General features: G+C 35.3%; 1 protein-coding gene across 1 annotated transcript; it reads right to left on the reverse strand.

Moving 5' to 3' along the window:
* Positions 1 to 1,034: 1,034 nt before the first annotated feature.
* LOC106174000 (importin-4) lies at positions 1,035 to 19,091 on the reverse strand. The gene is made up of 27 exons (XM_087012121.1): positions 18,985 to 19,091; positions 18,389 to 18,475; positions 15,954 to 16,039; positions 15,624 to 15,798; positions 15,024 to 15,160; positions 14,729 to 14,771; positions 14,171 to 14,236; positions 13,683 to 13,784; positions 12,402 to 12,485; positions 11,923 to 12,105; positions 11,613 to 11,666; positions 11,179 to 11,288; positions 10,713 to 10,821; positions 10,091 to 10,229; positions 9,613 to 9,726; positions 9,093 to 9,209; positions 8,595 to 8,830; positions 8,113 to 8,222; positions 7,775 to 7,852; positions 7,169 to 7,332; positions 6,630 to 6,823; positions 6,003 to 6,176; positions 5,559 to 5,767; positions 4,578 to 4,710; positions 3,840 to 3,944; positions 3,516 to 3,585; positions 1,035 to 2,953 (listed from the first exon to the last, which is right to left on the reverse strand). The coding sequence occupies exons 1-27, from the start codon at positions 19,048 to 19,050 to the stop codon at positions 2,823 to 2,825; spliced, it is 3,276 nt and encodes a 1,091-aa protein (XP_086868247.1). The 5' UTR covers positions 19,051 to 19,091; the 3' UTR covers positions 1,035 to 2,822.
* Positions 19,092 to 19,144: the final 53 nt, after the last annotated feature.

Consider the following 19,144-nt stretch of genomic DNA (forward strand, 5'->3'; position numbering starts at 1 on the left):
GTTCAATAGGTCTTGTCTATAAACAGGCGGATCAAGATCGGTGCTGTGAAACCCATGGACCGTACGGGGATAACCCGGTTTTATATTATAAGGCAAATAGCATCTGACAGTTGTCAATATTACAACATTAATTTGGTTAAAGTTACTTCTCCGTAGCATCATTTTTGAGACCGTTATTCTCGATTCCCTAATAGACCAGCAAGAAACTGTTGGTGTTAGCTTACAACTCGAAAGTGAACAACCTCTCGAGATATTCCCCCAATTGAAATATTTAAAAGACAGAAAGATTCGACAGCTTGGCTCTTTGACAGCCACTAAAACACGAGAAGTTGAGCGAGAAAGTTACAAAAAGTATCTCCGAGGAAACTTTTCTAATTGATCCCACGCTTACTAGAAGTCTCAACTCTGCTGTACATGAAACCGCCGTTCTACGTGACAGCATCGATAATATCAGTCGTACAAAACGTTCAAATTCCCTCGAGCTTTCTTAACAAAGCAATTCTCTGCCCATTTCGATTTTAACTTCCTTGAAAAACAGATTAGTGATCTCAATCCTCCGGCGGAAAAGCCGCTTAATTTTTTCTTTGCACGCGAGAAATCCTTCATCACAAGCCGCAAACTGAAGAATAAAAATCTTAAAACAAACGTTCGCATTGCTAAATTAAAAGAAGGCCCCAAGGCTGCAAACATTAAAGTATTCAAAGTCAATACATTTATGAACACACACATATACCCTATCATTACCAAAGCAATAACTGCAGAGTAAGGATGAATCATTTTCAGAAAAGGTAGAATTCTATAAACCATATATAGTCAGATGTATATGTATAGAAAGTAGAAGGCTTATGAGTGGAGCTGGTAAAAACGAGCTTCGTTAAAGGCAGATTATCGTTCTTTTTACAATATTTTTGATTAACTTCCAGGTTTCAGATCAACTCACAACTGCAAAGCACATGTTCATTGCAGATGAACTATGACACAAAACAACTTGTAAACTTCATAAAATCGAAATTTGCCATGTGTAACATAATATATACATATTGCACTGTTTTTATTTTCAAATAAGACAAGTTTTCTCTAATAAACACCACACAAAACTAGTTGTTAGCAAAGCTTGTTAACTGCAACAACACAGATTTTGATTTCAATACATAATGTAAAAATCGTCAATAGAGAAAAATTCATCAAAATCCTATTGCCATAGACAGCGTAAAATCTTCAGACTTCTATTACATCAAAACCCCATCTACAGAGCCATTATATTTTAAACGTTTATAAAATTAATTGCACATCAATTTCTGCACACAGATTTTCTAAATCATACTTCTGAAAAAAAAAAAGAAAGAAAATGGCAGTTATAAATTCACGTTGGAACTTCATTTCATTATTACCTCCGCCAAGGAGGTTATTTTTTCACCCCTGTTTGTCTGTTTGTTTGTCATCAACATAACTCAAAAAGTTATGAACCGATTTTGATGAAATTTTCAGGAACTGCCAGAAGTGGGCCAAGGAAGAGATGATTAGTTTTTGTTGGTGATCCGGATCAATAATAAAAAATAATCAAAAATCGCTGCCTTGGCGGAGATCTGCGCTCTCGGAGTGCTTTTCTAGTTTCTCCATTTAATCACTCTTGATTTTGAACGTGTGAGATGGCAGCACGCCTTTACTTGTAATCAATATTCTGTCACGATATTGCAATCAAATCTGTACTAGGTAATTATAAATATGTGCATGATGAACCGGATCTGCTCTTAAGGGGCATGCAATGTGCATTAAGCCGTTTCACAGAGCAAAAATAATAATAATAATAATACTAATAATAATAATAATAATAATAATAATAATAATAAATAAAATTTTTAATTAATTAAATAAATAGAATAAAAATAATCATGTAGAAATGTCAACTTTTTTCTTGGTTGTTGTCAAGGTTACGTATTCCCTATCATAAACTGTCGAGGAAATTATAATTAACACACCCTTTTACTGAAATGGCTTGTGATTATTCAAATAGCTTTGGACAGGACAACTTGGTGATAAGGAGAAAAAGAATTGATATTTCCAATAAAACTTAAGTTTTGTTACATACTGGTCTAAACCCCAATTTATGTATCAAAGCCACGACGCTGACCTCCATTCGAGATTCTGATCATCTCTTAAAATATAAATATTTTATGACATAAGAAGACTCGCATTGTCCCCCTTTTGAAAGGGGGTTGCGTGTGATATCACAAATTGTTACTCAATTTGATTGGCCAACAAAAAGAGCATGGAAAATAACATGCAAGTTGCAACCCTATGGGAAATGGCGAGATGGAATTCAGCTTTTTTTCTCAGCAGAGGATGAGGATTGCATTCAATTATCACAGAAATGGTCCTTCATGCATATACTTTAACATGCCTACTTAAAATATGTGACATTTAAAAAAGTGGAATTATCATTTAAAACACTCAATTTTACCAGTGCTCACCTGAAGTACAAAAACTGCCCATCTGGCCATCTGCTACTGAGTCCGGTTAATCTATGCTAGAAATGACGTGTGCACATGCAACCCCTTATATACTAGAGATTTAATGACTCAAACAATGAAAATACATTGCTGCTGTTCTAAAGGTTCAGCATAAAATGGCTGTATTGATAAAAAGCAAAACAAAAACAGCAAATAGTATGTTTTTCCAGCAACATACTCTTAAAATAATGAGCATGATCACAAGCAGGTCATGTTACCATGGGGACTAATATAAATAAATAAATAAATAAATATATGATGTGCCCATGAATGGCCATCAAAACTATATCATGTAACAAGCCGTGCCATTGGTCACGTTGCCTGGTCACATGTCAGCAGTTTATTGGCCAGTTCCTGAGGCATGGAGGACAGCGCTTGCTGAAAGACGTCTGCTCGCGTCATCTGAATGTTTACAACCATTTGTACCAAGAGGTTCTGAATATCTAGAAGATGACAAATAAATAATTGAAATTGTGCGCAATCTCAATTCATTTCTTTCTCTAATTAAATATAAACACATATAAGTGCACATGCACCTCTCCCATTTTTGATCTTGTTAAATTTGCACATATTTTTTTATAAAACCAATATCTGGATAGAAAATAGATTATGAAACTTAAAAGTATTTGGTCTTTTAATAAAATGGTGTGGTTCATGCTTTTTGCTATCATTCATAAATGTAACACAATCCATGACATAATGATGATATAATCATATAATAATCAATATAATGATGATCCATTATTTCAAAATGATCCAAATTCATGATTTATACCAAATTATGACATAAATTACACATTCTCAATAGACAACATGACAAAACAATTAAAATATACATATTTCACTGTTTCAAAACAAAATGGTAGTCCAGAGAGCAAAATCTCTAAAGTGTACCAGCACAGCAATGGTTGAAGTGGTAGCAGGAGAGAAAACACACACACACACACACACACACACACACACCTAGATTTCTTGGCCCAGATATTTGAATTCTGCATCCCTTACCTTGGTTTATTTGTTCTGTGCCTATGACTTGTGCACTAATGTAGATCAACTTTGGGAGAAAATTGACAATCTGAAATTACAAGTGGATAACATACACCTAGTGTTATACTGGTCAATTGCATTCTCTTAGTAGGCTGGATATTAACTATATTTTAGTTGATTAAAAAATAAGTTTTCTTTTACTTATGTCAACATAGAAACTTTTCTTGACATAATTCTTGATACCATTTCCTGTTCTCAAGTTTCAATGGGTCTGACTGAGATAATAATAGCTTTTTAACATCATGATCTCACAGAAACCATTTTAAGTTTCAGATATCTTACTTTGTCCTGATAAGCACCATATAACTTCCCAATACATGAAAATACTGTAACATTTTCCTCAAAATCTTCTTTAAGGGGTAGAAACTGCAAGACAACTGGCAAAACCTGTAACATAAATTTTGCACACATAAAAGCATGATATTCAATTTAAAAAAATTCTCTATGCTTTTTTTATAATATGCTAATTCAACTCTGCGACAGAAATTAGTAAGAAGCAGCTCTATATACCATCCATATGAAAATAGTGGTTATACAGAAAAAAAAACATACATTTTACTGACAAAGAAAAAAATCTCATGACATGAAACTAACCCAGAATGTGGACCAGGTGTTAGATGAGATACACAAACTTGTATTGACAATAAAAAATTATTTTTGGAAAATAACAACAAAAGGGCTGATGTTTTGCATTAATGTTGTAAATACAATAAAATATAACAGGCCAGTGAGAATCAAATACATTTCATTTAAAATGAACTTGAATATACAAATTTCATGGATATTTTAAAAGGCAATATGGACTTTAAAAGGACTTAAATTTTTCTCTGGACATCAAAATGTAAACAAGGGGTGCAGATTCTCACAACTGAAATTGTTGATGTCCCATAACATTAAGAACTGTGTTACCAAATCAAAAAATGTAGTGCATTCGGGTACATTCTCAGAAAAAGAAAAATCTATTATCACACTATTACTGTTTTAAACTGTTAAAACTTCAGAGAGGCAATGCCTTCATACCTGATCTAAAGGCACATGTTCTGGGTTCGCAAATATCAGTCTGCACACTGCAGCACACGTGTTGTCCATGACGCGGGGAACAGATTCTTTCTGCAGTGTCTTGTATAAAACCTCCAGTATATGAGGGTATTGGCTACAAAATAATAATACAAGAAATGCAGTTAATGAAATATTGAATGAAATATCAAAATTAAAAAAAAAAATTCTTCATTATTCTTCTGTCTAAAACTTGTGACAATCTAGATTTTTTTTTTTTTTTACATCATCTTAGTTTTTGATATGTGCTCCAAACAGTGTCAACATTAAACATAGCAAGGCATACAACTCAATCAAATTCAACCTTGACCAGGGACTTACTCATGGATGACTTTCTTACTCATGGATGACAGAGATATTTTCTGACAGTCTCCCAAATTACCTTTGTTGATCTATCCTCCATTTTTGACCCTCTTTCGACAGAAAAAATAAGATGCCCATATACTTAAAAATTCTGACCGTCTTCTAGAAGACCCAGAAGATGGCTTCTGTCCACCCCTGTTACTCATCCAGTAACTTGCACCAACAAGTCAGCCATGTGATCAAGGCCCTTTGATGATGAAGGGTTGAAACATCATGCTTCAGAGGTAAAAAAATCTTAAAGGTTCATTCCCTAAAGGCGTCTACTAAAATCGAACTAACTCTGGGGGGAGTCTTGCTGAATGCAATCAGTTTTACAGAATAACATGCCTCCTGGCATCGAGTGGAATACAGGAAAGTCAATGATTGTATGAGTGCACTGAGAAACAAGAAGAGGTGTGTTAATCTGTTAAACTGATTGCATTCAACGAAAGTTCCTGCGAAGTTGGATTGACCTAGTGTGTACATGTAGATCAATAGTTTCATTGGGAATGAGCCTCAAGTCTCTTTGAAAAACATTAATTTTACTATATTTACCACCCAACTATTTCATATTTGTACATGTAACACAAGACAAGTTTTCACCTCAGCAAAGCATCTCCAGAGTTGGCGACCAAGATCCCAATGGCAAATGCCGCGTTCCCTCTCACTTCCTCATCCTCGTCCCTGATCCCAGTCATGTACACTGGGTACAGATGCTGGACAAATGGACCAATTGCTGGACCCAGTGCCTCTGTGGTCTCTGCCAGGGTTCCTATGGCAAAGGACTTTTCTGCTATGCTGCTGTTCTTTTTCTGAAAATCAGAGATTGTAAGCAGAAATATAAATGACTTAAAGTTTATATTTTGAAAAAAATGGACTGAGAAAGCAAACTGCTATTTAAAAAGCCACTTAAAAAGGTACAGAAAAACTTTCCCCTTTGGTTTCCTAATATTACTGAATTACTTATTCCTAGCAAAGTAAGAGTCTAATTAACTCCAACTCTCCTCACAGCCCTGATCAATGGTGATAACCAAAATAAAATCTTACCAATCTTTTTAAAAGTTCAGGTAAAAACCCAGCCATGTAGGGGGCAAACTGTGCCCCACCTGCAGCCTTGGCAAGATGAGAGATAACATCTCCAGCATGTTCTATCAACATCAGATCATACTCTGCCTCATCATCCTCTGTGTCTTCTTCAGTTGACTCATCCTGGCAGGCAGTCTGGAAATTATTTCATTTTTTCATTTGAAAATTAAGAAAAGGGTCATGGCGTACATGTTAAACAAGATTAAAATGACTCAATGGGTTCAGGGCACAATTATTAGCTTTAGTTAGGATATCACCAGACCTTCTTATTAAAGAATGATTTCACAAAAACCTTGCCTAGTAAATTTACATAAGCTCTAAAAAGCAAAAATTGTAACTCTGAAATCAAGCACAAATTGAAACAATGATGAATTTAGATTATAGATTCTGAAAAAAAATTAAAGAATCAAGGTGCTTTGCACATTCATCAGCTATCAATTATTTCCACATGTGTTAATTCAGGTACTTCAGTTTTTGAGAAGAAAACAAGTGATCAGAATTATTCTATGATGCGAAAACGGTGCTTTGATTTCTAAAATGACTTTGGAAAACTGTCAGCCTAGGCAACTACACCTTCACCTTGCTTACCTTCTGTTGAAACACATCTTTCACACATTTAGCAATCCCTTCAAGGTGGCCTTGACCTTGTAGAATAGGGGCCTTCACTTTCTCCAGCATGGACTGGATTGTTTGTAGTGCTGCCATGACAACAAATCTGTCTGAGTCTTTCTCAATCACACTGATCAGTTTAGGGACAGTGGTGGATAGCATCTCAATCATGCCTAGATGTAAATCAATCAAATAACTGCAGTAACCTTAAAATATTTTTAAATTTAATTTTTTGTGAAATTACAAAAAAAAAAAACAAACAAACAAACAAACAAAATCCTACCCTTTTTGCTATATTTACACTTTTTGCCATCAAATTTGTACATGTACTTTGTTGGGAGGAAAACAAAAAAGCAAGATTACCAACTAAAAACATTTAGCATAGACTTCCATTTGCTAAAATTTTTTACCTGGTCCAGTAGATCATATACTATGCATGGTACTGAGACCATAAAAAGATCTTCTTGAAATGTTACTTGGCTTCTACTCTTACAGTTCAAAACCTATATAATACTAACCCTGTTGCGCTTGTTGGTCTCCACTCTCCATGGCAACTGCCCCTAGGGTGCAGCACAGGTGCCCCACTGCTATAATAGAGCCTTTACGGATGTTAGGTGCTGGGTGATCGTACAATTGGGTAACTGCCTGGAAACTTTGTTCTAAGTATGGCATGAAAGCTGCTCTGAAATTAAATGTACATTTGTGAAATTTTGGAAAAATAGACTTGATAGACTTATCCAATACAAGATTAAAGAGATAGCTAAATATCAATGAACTGATTAAGATATTGAATTCTGTATGCAGAGGTGATCACTAAATAACTATGAGAAAAATATATAACTTTTTCATGTAATTTCAATATAATTATCTTTCTTCTTATACTGTCTTGTAGTTAAAACATATTTTCTACCAGGGAATCTTATATTCATTTCTAGCTAACAGATAAAATATGCAATTACAATAACTATAGCTTTTATTGCATCATTTCTTTCAATTAATTTTTATCTATTAACACCTCAATCTTCTGTAAAATATTTTTGCTTGTTTCTTTCCTAAGCAATATTTTTACCCAGGCATCCTGTATGACATGCTATTTCTCATATTGGTGTAATATTTCTACTCACCCTGTATGACTTGCTATTTCTCCAAGTGAACAACAAGCATCTTCCTTTTCATTCAAGTAGGCATTCTCTACACTGAATCTGAAGAACATTTCAAATTAAACATTAATCTCTCAGCAATCCATATGCTTTTGGACTAAGCCATGAACAATAAGTGGAGTTTCAGGCTCTAACATTCTTAGTATTTTTAAACCTAAAGCCTTCTCTCATTTAAAGTGCATTTTATGTTGCACTCTTTATTTTCTTACTTCTATAAAGATCAAAGAAGTAGAAATGTAAAGTTAATTTAAAATTTAATTAAAAATTTAAATACAGCAGTCTTTTGAATTATATAACCTTACCCAGCTATGTCATCATCCTCATCTTCCTCATCAATAATATCCTCAACATCCTCTTCTTCCTCTTCATCCTCAAACACACGGAAGGCACTGTCCTCATCGTTATAGTGAGCCTGAGACAGAATTTGATAAGAAGGCTATAATACTATATTATAGCATTTTGATTCAACTATTTTCCTTGTGTGTGTAAATAAGGAATATACAAATTTTCGAAATATTTTCAAATAAAAGATTCAATAAAAGCTAATCTAGGAAGCATTTATTAATATGTGAAATATTGTTTTGAGAGCCAGCTGCTTTTATTCTCAAAACATGTGATGTTGTCAAAAATCAAACACTTATGTTAAAAACTTTGCAACCTTAAATAATTTATGTCCAAAAATTTTTGTGAAACTTTTTTTTTTTGGTATAAGCTGAAGCTGTAAAATTTTAAAAACTTAAAATTTAGCTTTAAGCAAGGAAATATTACAAGCTGTGGGTCTTACTGTAATCCCCTCTGTAGATTTAACTGAGTCAAGCATATGGGATACAATGGTTTGTAAGTATGGAGCCATATCAGTCTTCCCCAACGAGGCAATGGCGGCAAACAGACCATAGACACACCTCCTTAGATCTGGGTCTGCCGTGCTGACCAGAAGGTTAATTCCCAGCTGTATGCTCTCCACTGCTAGAGGCTGAAAATTTTCCTTGCCTATTGTGCGGGCAAGGGCACCTAGAGTATCTGAATTAAAAAACAAAGTGCATTATTATTATTATAATTAGTATTATTTTAAAGGAAAATTAAGAAATTTAACAAAGCCTCACCATCATTTTCCATCAATTTAACACCATGTTCTTTTACAATGCCATTATTCCCACTCTTCAAAAACTGATCACTAGATGGAGACACCTGTCAGTCTTCCCTACAGCATTTCACATTATAAGTAAAAGAACACAATCTACTAATTAATAAATCAGTCCAATAGAGATTTGCCTTCAGTTACCTATAGCCTGGACTTGAACTGTGAGTTGATCTGCTGACACGGTGGGTGCCAGGTAAAGTTTCAGTTGTTCCATGATTGCAGGGAAATATGGCAGTAGTTGCTCCTCTGCTGCATTGGCTAAAAGTTTGATATATAAACGTAGCATTGTAGTTAAGAATTTTAGTTTTTACATGCAGTAAGCGGCATCTTGTCTGGTGCTAAGCTATCCCTAATCTCATTATCATTACATATAAAACTTTCATTCTTAAAGTTTTGAAATGAAGATGGTTGTTTACTTTTTTTCAACAAAAATAATCATTTGGCAGCTTAGAAAAAAAGTACATGTAAAGTGTCCAACTAACTTGCCACCTCCCCTCAATGCCATCCTTTTCAGGGATGTGAATAGCAGTTCAGAAAAAGGTTGGAATTTGTCCCTCTCTTCTCCTGTACATGCCCAGTTTTTAAACAAAAAGAACAATCTTGTCAATCTTGGCCCGTTTTCTTTTATTCTTTTCATATTAATATCAAAATGCATCCTAACCTGCAGCTCCTATTGCACTGAATGCCAGCTCCTTCATTCTCAAAGAGGCATCAGATGACAACACACTCAGCAACCGCTCCATCAGGACTGGGAGGTAAGGAAGAATATCCTTGCCTGAAGAATATTTGGTAAGACATAGAATTTAAAGGTTGTGTTTAGAACTTAATATCCTTGATACATGAGATGAGCTTGCTCTGCAAGTTATGCCTGGTTCTTTTCAATCTGTTCAATCTGAAACAATCTAAATAGCCCAGGGAGCCAGTAAAACCATGCAGCTGCATGCGTGGCCCTTAAAATTACTATCCAAAATTACAAATGTCAAGCATTTTTCCTGCTATAAGACACAGCAGGTATCAAATGTTAAAATGGGTTTATTGTTTAAAAACATGGAACAAAACCTGGCCTGAGTAAATTAAATCTCATTCGAATCTTAATACAAAACAACATTTATATTCTAAATTGATATGAAAAAACTTACCAAGATTTTCACAGAAGGTCTCCAAAGCAAAATAAGTTTTGACCAGTCCCCCTGGGTTTTTGTCTGCTGAATTAATTGCCTTGTTGAGATAGTCAAATAGCAGGGGCAGAAGTTCCGAGGCATACTTGCTGATGTCTGGCTGTAAAATTGATCATTTATTAATCATACATATCAATATTTTGTGAATACACATTAATATTACTGAACATTACTTATAATAGTGAAAAAGGGGTGTAATCATAAAATTGCCTTTTTGAATTTATAAACATTACAGGCATGTGTAATTTTGAAGCATACCCATTAATTATTATATCTCATAAACATTGTTGAACAGAACAATTTTCATAGCTCTGGAATGTCTGGTTTTCCCAGCTATTCTGGATTCTGATAAAAAATTTTATCTTGGCTACTACACAGTAGGCTTCAAAAAATACACAGACCACATTCCACATGTTCTCTTCATACAATCTAAAACTTGTTATTTACTTTAATTCATGTGCCATGAATTTTAACTTTACTGGTTGGAACACAGTTGCCAAAAGTTTCACACCCACAACAAAAGATGTGAAGGGAGAGAAAGGGAGAGGAAATAAGTTCAAACCTGCTGAAAATGACCACTAACCTGTAGAAATTCACAGAACTGTCCCAGGGCAAACATGGCAGCATTGGCCACCTGCTGGCTGTCATCTGTGATCCCTTTACATACACTCTGTAACAGTGGAGCCATCAGTCTGAAATGATGGAAATGAAATTTTAGAGAAAACATGTAAATACTAAATATGTAAGTTTTAAAATTTGTTTAATATCCAATCTTACATTTTTGTTGGCAAATAGCTTGAACTATTCAATGACATACCCTTTATGCTACAGTGGAAAGTCTTTCTTTCTTAAAAAATAATGAAAAGTACAAACATACATTTCTGACCATCTGAGATGGACTTTCGTTCATATCTTGATCTTTCATAAAACATTATATCCTAGAATAATAAGATCATTAAAGCTCTAAAAATTTCTGAACACTAGTCTAGGCTTAAATCATGCTTGACAGTGAAATGGAACACAATTTTTCATCATTTAGTAAATCTTACTTGTTCCTGATGTGGTCAGAGCATCCCTCTGTTATCACAGCCACTGTGATGAAAGCAGCTTTCCTCTCCTGGGGGTTCTGACTATGCAGAGCTGGTTCTACAAACCTCATCTAGCAGTGTAGTGATGAATGAAAATAATATTCACTTAAGTTTTGTGTTGAAAATACTTAAGCTTATCATTAATTTAGCGCTTATGTGAAAGAGAGGTCAAAATTCATATGCTGAATGGTTTGCTCAGACTGGAGATGGGGTGGTGAAGGAAGGGAAAAAAAGACTAATAGGCACACTGGGGTCCTCGTGGAAAAAATAAGAAAGAAACCATAGAAACTGCACCTTAAATGGCTGAAATGCCATATATTGCCTTAATTTAATACAGTGGATGAAAGGGGGGGGGGACAAAACAGTTCTTTCTGGTTCAGCCAGAGAATACTTACAACATTTGGAATAAACTTCTCTGGGGGAAGATGTAGTGCCATCATATCCATAACCTGTAAGACAATAAAGATAGAATTTTAAAAAACTGCAAAAACATTTCTAAACTGCTAGGATTTCAGGGTACATCAAACATTACAATGTTCAATTCTGAACCAAGATTTATTTCCATTGATTTGTCTAAACACCATTCACCTTTTTTCTTCTACTTTTTTGTTTACCTGTTCATTTCTTTGTTTATTTACTTATTTTATTGGTTTCTTTGTTTTTGTTAGTCCCCATCCCCCCACCATTGCCATTCTGATGCCTAACCTGTGCAGCATATTTATTTGGTGTACTGGATTCACTCCCATATTCATCCTCCTCCTCATCTTCTTCCTCCTCCTCCTCTCCCTCCATGTGTTCCCCTCCTCCTCTCCCCTCCTGGTGGGGAGAACACATCACAGGGAACAGGACATTTAAGATGGGCTGGATCAGCTTGTGCTTGAGAAGTGCCTAAATAAATAATTCAATATTACAAAATGAGTCTTCTTTAACCAGTACTTAAAAACAAAATGTTAAATAATTGTCATTCTTGAAAAATATAAAAACTATTGGCAGTCAAGGAATTTGGCTTCGTCTAGATATGGTTCACTTCTCTTGTCTTATAAAACCCATATTTGCACAAAATACAGTTTTAATAACTTTAAACAAAATGCCATTACTCAACAAACTGATATACTAAAACATTTGACAAAGTTATTTTTATCTGCACATGAATTTTTAAAAATATAAGCATGTAATTTGCATACTTTTTTCTTGAGTCTTGTCAACCAGCTGATGAAGGATAATGTTTTAATTCTGATGCTGTCTCCTAGCTTTTCATTAGCAGCTACCTGACAGAAAAACAAATCCAAGAATATTAACATGTACAAATCACATAAAGATTTAGGTTTTCAATATACATATTTTTATTTCAAAAATCAATAAATATAACCCTTTGGTCTAATAAAACTAAAGGGGATGATTTATGATCCAGATAGGGTTCAAAATACGCAGTACTAGTACTTCAGTTGAAGGGGTAGTCTTTTAAGGTAACTATTACTACTAACACTTCATTTAATAATATCATTATTATTATTATTATTATTATTATTATTATTATTATTATAAAATCTAAATGAAATCTAAATGGCACATTGTCACATTCGTTTATCAGTATACTTACCCTAAATGTCTTTGTTATAATATTATCATATATTGTGCATCAATCAGAGCGCACTTGTCTGGTTAATTATCAACATTTTCCACACAGCCTGTACCCTCACCTCCAGACAGAAGTCTACCATCCGTTTAAATTATCAACATTTTCCACACAGCCTGTACCCTCACCTCCAGACAGAAGTCTACCATCCGTTTAAATTATCAACATTTTCCACACAGCCTGTACCCTAACCTCCAGACAGAAGTCTACCATCAGTTTAAATTATCATTTTCCACACAGCCTGTACCCTCACCTGCAGACAGAAGTCTACCATCAGTTTAAATTATCAACATTTTCCACACACCCTGTACCCTCACCTCCAGACAGAAGTCTACCATCAGTTTAAATTATCAACATTTTCCACACACCCTGTACCCTCACCTCCAGACAGAAGTCTACCATCAGTTTAAATTATCAACATTTTCCACACAGCCTGTACCCTCACCTCCAGACAGAAGTCTACCATCCGTTTAAATTATCAACATTTTCCACACAGCCTGTACCCTCACCTCCGGACAGAAGTCTACCATCCGTTTAAATTATCAACATTTTCCACACAGCCTGTACCCTCACCTCCGGACAGAAGTCTACCATCAGTTTAGATTATCAACATTTTCCACACAGCCTGTACCCTCACCTCCAGACAGAAGTCTACCATCAGTTTAAATTATCAACATTTTCCACACAGCCTGTACCCTCACCTCCAGACAGAAGTCTACCATCAGTTTAAATTATCAACATTTTCCACACACCCTGTACCCTCACCTCCAGACAGAAGTCTACCATCAGTTTAAATTATCAACATTTTCCACACACCCTGTACCCTCACCTCCAGACAGAAGTCTACCATCAGTTTGACATGGGGCACCATCACAGTGACCTCACACTCCACCAGCTCATCAAATAACTCCAGAGCCTCACACGCCTGAGCCTGGGACAGAAGTAGAAAAAATATTATATATAGTAACAGTAGATTTTGAATAACTTCACCTGTTTGGAAAAAATTGTTCAGGAAGAGCCTAGTTCGGCAATGTGAATGTTAGTAATAAATTTTATTCATTGCCAAATGTATCAAAAAATCCATTCTGCAAAGTGTGTTCAGGATAAACAAAATTCAAGCCATAATGTGATCAGTTATGCTGAATTAAAAAACTAAAAATGATAATGACTAGAGTCAGTGTCTGTGTGTGTGTGTGCAGGCATATGTGTTAGTGTGTGTGTGTGTGCCCATGTGTTCATGTATGTCTGCATTTTTTTTTTTGTGTAGGTAGGTGTGTGTGGTGTGTGCATGTTTGTCACTATTCAACATGCACTTACCTCATCAATTTGGATAAGCTGCCTTACAACTGTGAGAACCTTGGGTATCAAGTTTTGAAACTGGTGCTGCAAAAATATCATAAAATTATAATACCATATTATTTTCAACTTCAGTATTGAATTAAAAGATGCCTTACTTGTAAAGGTGCATATCAATTTAACTTATTAAATTTCTTCTTTAGGTGATTTACATAATATCACATATATTCATCTGGTATGATGCTTTTGAAAAATTACACATCAGTCCCTTAAAACTTTCCTTTTTTATAAACATACACCATATCTGAAACTACTGACAAAATTACCATTCATAAACCCAATTTTGAGTCCTAAGTTCCTAATTTTTCAGTCGCTATAATGAAGAAAGGGACTGCTGAATTTCATTCAAAGCAATAAAAACTTTAAAACTCGAAGAAAGATTTATACATAGTGGGTCATAATTTCTCTATAGTTTTGGATAGGATACACCTTTGTGATAAGGAGAAAAGATTTAAGTATGCTAAACTTTATGAAGGACTAACATGCATTGTATGTCTTTAAGAAGACATTTCAACATACCACTTCATCAGAACCAACTTGGAAGGCAAGATTGGTCATTGTCCTGAAGATTACAAAAAAGAGTGACAAGAATCTGAATTATGAAGATGCAATTTTTTATAGTAATGAAGAAGGGAATGCCATATTTTTCAGTATAATTCATAATTTTTGAGGAGGATTATTATGGCATTATTCGTTTACTATTCATTAAGAAAAAAAATATCATATTCATTAAACAAGTAACAAAAAATGCTCATTTTTGATATATAAATCACAGCAACAAAATAGCTTCTCAAGGGACAGATCTTTCACTTACTGAATGGCAAAGAAAGGCACTGTTCTAGACTCTCTGTCCTCCAGAGCTGCTGAGAAGAGCAACATCATGGAACGCAGATGTGGTTTTAACTGTTCATGTGCCACAGATGACACTGTGCTAAGGACAAACATGCCCACCTAGAAATTTAAGTTGTTTGATAAATATAATATTCACCATACATGACTTGCATGTCATAAAACATGGCGCAGAAAAGTTAATTTTCTTTACTAAACAGTCCTCTAACCAAATAATATACCACCAAATGTGATTAATAATGGAAATGACTATTAAGATGTTTACACATTGACTGTGTTATATTTAAAGAAATGAGGCAAAATCTGTGAACTGATACTATTAAACTCAAGACAAGCATACCAGCTGAAAATCTGAAAAACACTGGAATTGTGTAATTTATGGTAAAGAAAACCAAATGCCTTATATCTTTTTCATTTTCCAGATTTATTATTGAACTATACTTAGAACTAAATAATTTGTTGTTGCTTTGACGACCAAAACTAATTCTGTCACATCTTTTTCAGTATTTTATAAATAGTTTGAATATCATGAATAATATGGACATTTTTGCTTTTTAATTAATACCTCTCTTTCTTGCACATTTTCACTCTTAGTATACTGCTGGAGGAATTGGAAAAGCTGTGGCCACTTCCCAGAAGGAACATCATGCTTGGCTACTGCAGCCACAACTTGGGCCACAGAGTTCCGCACCAGCTTCTCTTGCTCCTGCAGCACCACCTGGAGGAGATTATCCCTCAAGCTGGAAGAAAGTAACACCTTATTTAATGATAACAAAATTTCTAAAGTTTGTAAAAAAAATAATTGCTTGCACAAAAGAATTTATTTTAAAAAGAAATTAATTTTTTACATTGTCAAATTAAAACATTTCATCATAAATGTACATATACCACTCACCTTTGCCTCACATTTTCTGGTACAGTCCTCCACTGCCTTGCCTTGGAAATTTTTCTTCTAAGCAACACAGCTGCATACTGCCTTACCTGAAACACAACACAGCTTTTATTTATAAAAAAAAAGAAAATAAAAATCAGTTACAAAGTAAATGTAAGTTATCATTTTTATATATCATCATGTGATCAGCCATGCTGGTATCCTAATGGCAAATGTAGCCTTTCACTTTTTTTCAACATTATCCCAGTGTTTCCCCTGCACTTAAATGAGCGAGGCGCCCGCCTCGATGATATTTGCAAGTGCCTCGCTGAAATTTGTCATAAGCACCGCCTCGCTGGACTATATGGAACAACAAAGTATATTTTCACTCATGCTAACTGAAAATTATATTTATTTCTAAGCAAATATGGCATTTTCTGTTTACATACGTAATCCCATGCTTCTGAGCACTTGATTTAGTAGTAACGGAAAGACGCATGCGCGTATGCCTAAAAATAACCAGCAGTTACTATCTCCCTGTGTGTGCCTCGTTTTCGCAGTTCTGTGCCTTATTTGAAGTATAAGAAACAGAGCGAAACGAGGCAACTGTTCTTGACACCATTTTATCACGTGTCAAGAATACACTTTCTCTATCACTTCATGTTCCGAAATTCAGACCGCCTGTTGTTTGTTTTTATAGTTTACGAATATTCACTGATAAAAAAAGGAGCAAATAAAGTGGACTTCGTTGATTTTATAAACTTGGAGAAGATTTTCTATTGATTTACGGGTGAGTTTTGTGAAAGCAGTAGCGTTGTAAAACTGGGTCACGTCAGTATTTCGCGTGATGAATTTCCATGACTGAATAGAACCATATAAATGAATAAACGAAGAACTAAAATTGATGATAAGTGTGATTTTCATCTCTTTAATTCCGAAGAATTCATTTAACGGTGTTTGAAGTTGATTATAAATTACATCTCAAACTACGTATATAACTAGTAGCGGGAGTCGCTTTGCGCTGAACGACAAGAGAGAGAACTTTAATTTGCGGCAGTTTTATATTAGGATGAAGCGCTCCCACACGCAAAGTCAATTGACCAGTTACTTTCACAAGAATGTGAAAACGGTAAAAACAACATATTTTATCAACTTTTTGGTCAATTTAAAAATAATTCAATGTAGTAAGCCCTTTTTCTCGTTTCTTGTAAGTATTAAAGTAGTTAACTTTTTTTTTTTTTTTGGAAGTATTAACTTTTTTTTTTTTTTTTTTTTGAAAGAGTATGTTCTATAAACTGAAAAGGACTAAACTGAGTGAATGCACAGACTGGAAAATAAATTTTGTCCAAACCTTTGTTATGTCATTACTGAATTTACTCCTCAAAACATCTAAAACAAGACAATTCAGTGCCAGATAAAATGTAAAAAAATCAGTTCTAAATACCCTAAAATGCACCAAATTGCACCTCGATTTAAAAAATTTTCTGGGGGGGCATGCCCCCGGACCCCCTAGTATTGCTGGGATCGCGGACTGCCTACCACCTCGCAGAGCTTGAAAGCCAGGGGAAACACTGATTATCCTATCGCTGTTTGGTTTAAAAAATCAAAAAAAAAAAATTATTGGTCGTCATCTGTAATCACTGGAGTCGCTCTGTAACCACTTGATGTTGGTGTGAATAAATCACCAGTCTTTTATTGATGGTATCAAAATTTGCAAAAAAATCAAGGCACACTATAAATCAACCCTATTATAACCCTCTAAATGATGACTTTTCCTCTATTAGTGCATTCAGGGCAGATGATCCGCAGACTAAGTAATCTGCTGACAAAATATGGTCAAACTCACTACAAAGCAAGCTGCCCTAATCCCCTAAAGGTCTCCCCCTCTCCATATGTGCCATTAAATAAACTGAATCTTGGCTCCGAGATTTATTTGCTGGGTCCCAGCAGCGACAGGGCTATGGAGGCAGGGAAACCATCAGGGGATTAGCAGCATGTATGCGTGTCTGCTTTGAAGTGGATCGGCCATATTTAGTCCGTGAATTTGTTAGACCGCATTCTCAACGAGTTGAGCCATGGCTCTACAAAGTCACGAACTAAATATGGCGGACATACATGAAAGGAAAAACACCTGATCTTTTAATAGTCTCTCCGCCTCTCACACGCCTCCCCATGCATCATCCCTGTGGGGGTACAGTCATTAAATCTCGACTCCATTGGGACGACACATGGGGAGGCGTGTGAGAGGCAGAGAGACTATTAAAAGATTAGGCGGTTTTCCTTTCATGTATGTCTGCCATATTTAGTTTGTGACTTTGTAGAGCCATGGCTCAACTCGTTGTGAATGCGGTCTTAGTCTGCAGATCAACTTGTTTTGAATATGCTCTATCAGCACATTTTTAGCTTAATTTCTCAGTTAACCTTAATGCAAGGTCTATTATCTAAATTAATCTTCTTACCTGTGGGTTCTGTGATGTTCCAATGACTCCACAAAGAACTGGCACAATGTTAGGATCTTTATAGAGTTGTTTTAATTGTTCTGTTGCCTGGAAAATATAATGAGAGTGTCCCAAAAGTAGAGCAGACTTGCACTTGATTATTATGTGTACTGCATTAGTTCTGTATTCATGAAAGTGAAATATCTTTTTAACTTCTGTTAATGTAAACGTGCCCCCCCCCCCTCTCTCTGTGTGTGTGTGTGTGTGTGTGTGTGTGTGTGTGTGAGAGAGAGAGAGAGAGAGAGAGAGAGAGATAGGGGAGGGGGAAGGACGAGGGAGGGAGTGTGCACCTGCACCTTAGGAAGAATTACAGTAAAACTAAAAACCATCAAAACAACTTCGCTGTGTTATATCAGCCCATCGCACAGGTTTTAGCGACGCAATGGCAACTACAGGTATGCAACAACACGTGTTGCATCAGGAACCAACACTAGCAGACGTTTCATGAAAACACCAGGATCAGGTCCCTTGATTAAAGACCAGAAAGCTAAACACAGAATATCATAAAACAAAAACAGAGCTAGACATGTTGGTGTGTAGTGTATCATGCTTTTTACCTGTTTTATAGACGCATTATCTGGCACCAAAAGCTGGCATAGCACGCCTTCCAGTTCACATGCCATGTTTGGCTCGAAGATATTTCAAATCTCCAAACTTAGAAGAGCACACGTGTTTTTAGTTCTCTGTCAGCTTCTTTTCTTCAAATTAAGGCAAACT

The sequence above is a fragment of the Lingula anatina genome, chromosome 4 (assembly GCF_051362555.1).
Source record: "Lingula anatina isolate TDL-2025a chromosome 4, LinAna3.0, whole genome shotgun sequence".
NCBI lineage: Eukaryota > Metazoa > Brachiopoda > Lingulata > Lingulida > Lingulidae > Lingula > Lingula anatina.

Excerpts from the sequence above, each read along its gene's own strand:
- LOC106174000 (XM_087012121.1), bottom strand. The coding sequence starts at position 19,050 with ATGGCATGTGAACTGGAAGGCGTGCTATGCCAGCTTTTGGTGCCAGAT. Across the intron at positions 18,476-18,984 it reads ATAATGCGTCTATAAAACAG|GCAACAGAACAATTAAAACA; the intron begins GTAAAAAGCATG and ends TATATTTTCCAG. Across the intron at positions 3,586-3,839 it reads ATGGTGCTTATCAGGACAAA|ATTGTCAATTTTCTCCCAAA; the intron begins GTAAGATATCTG and ends TTGTAATTTCAG.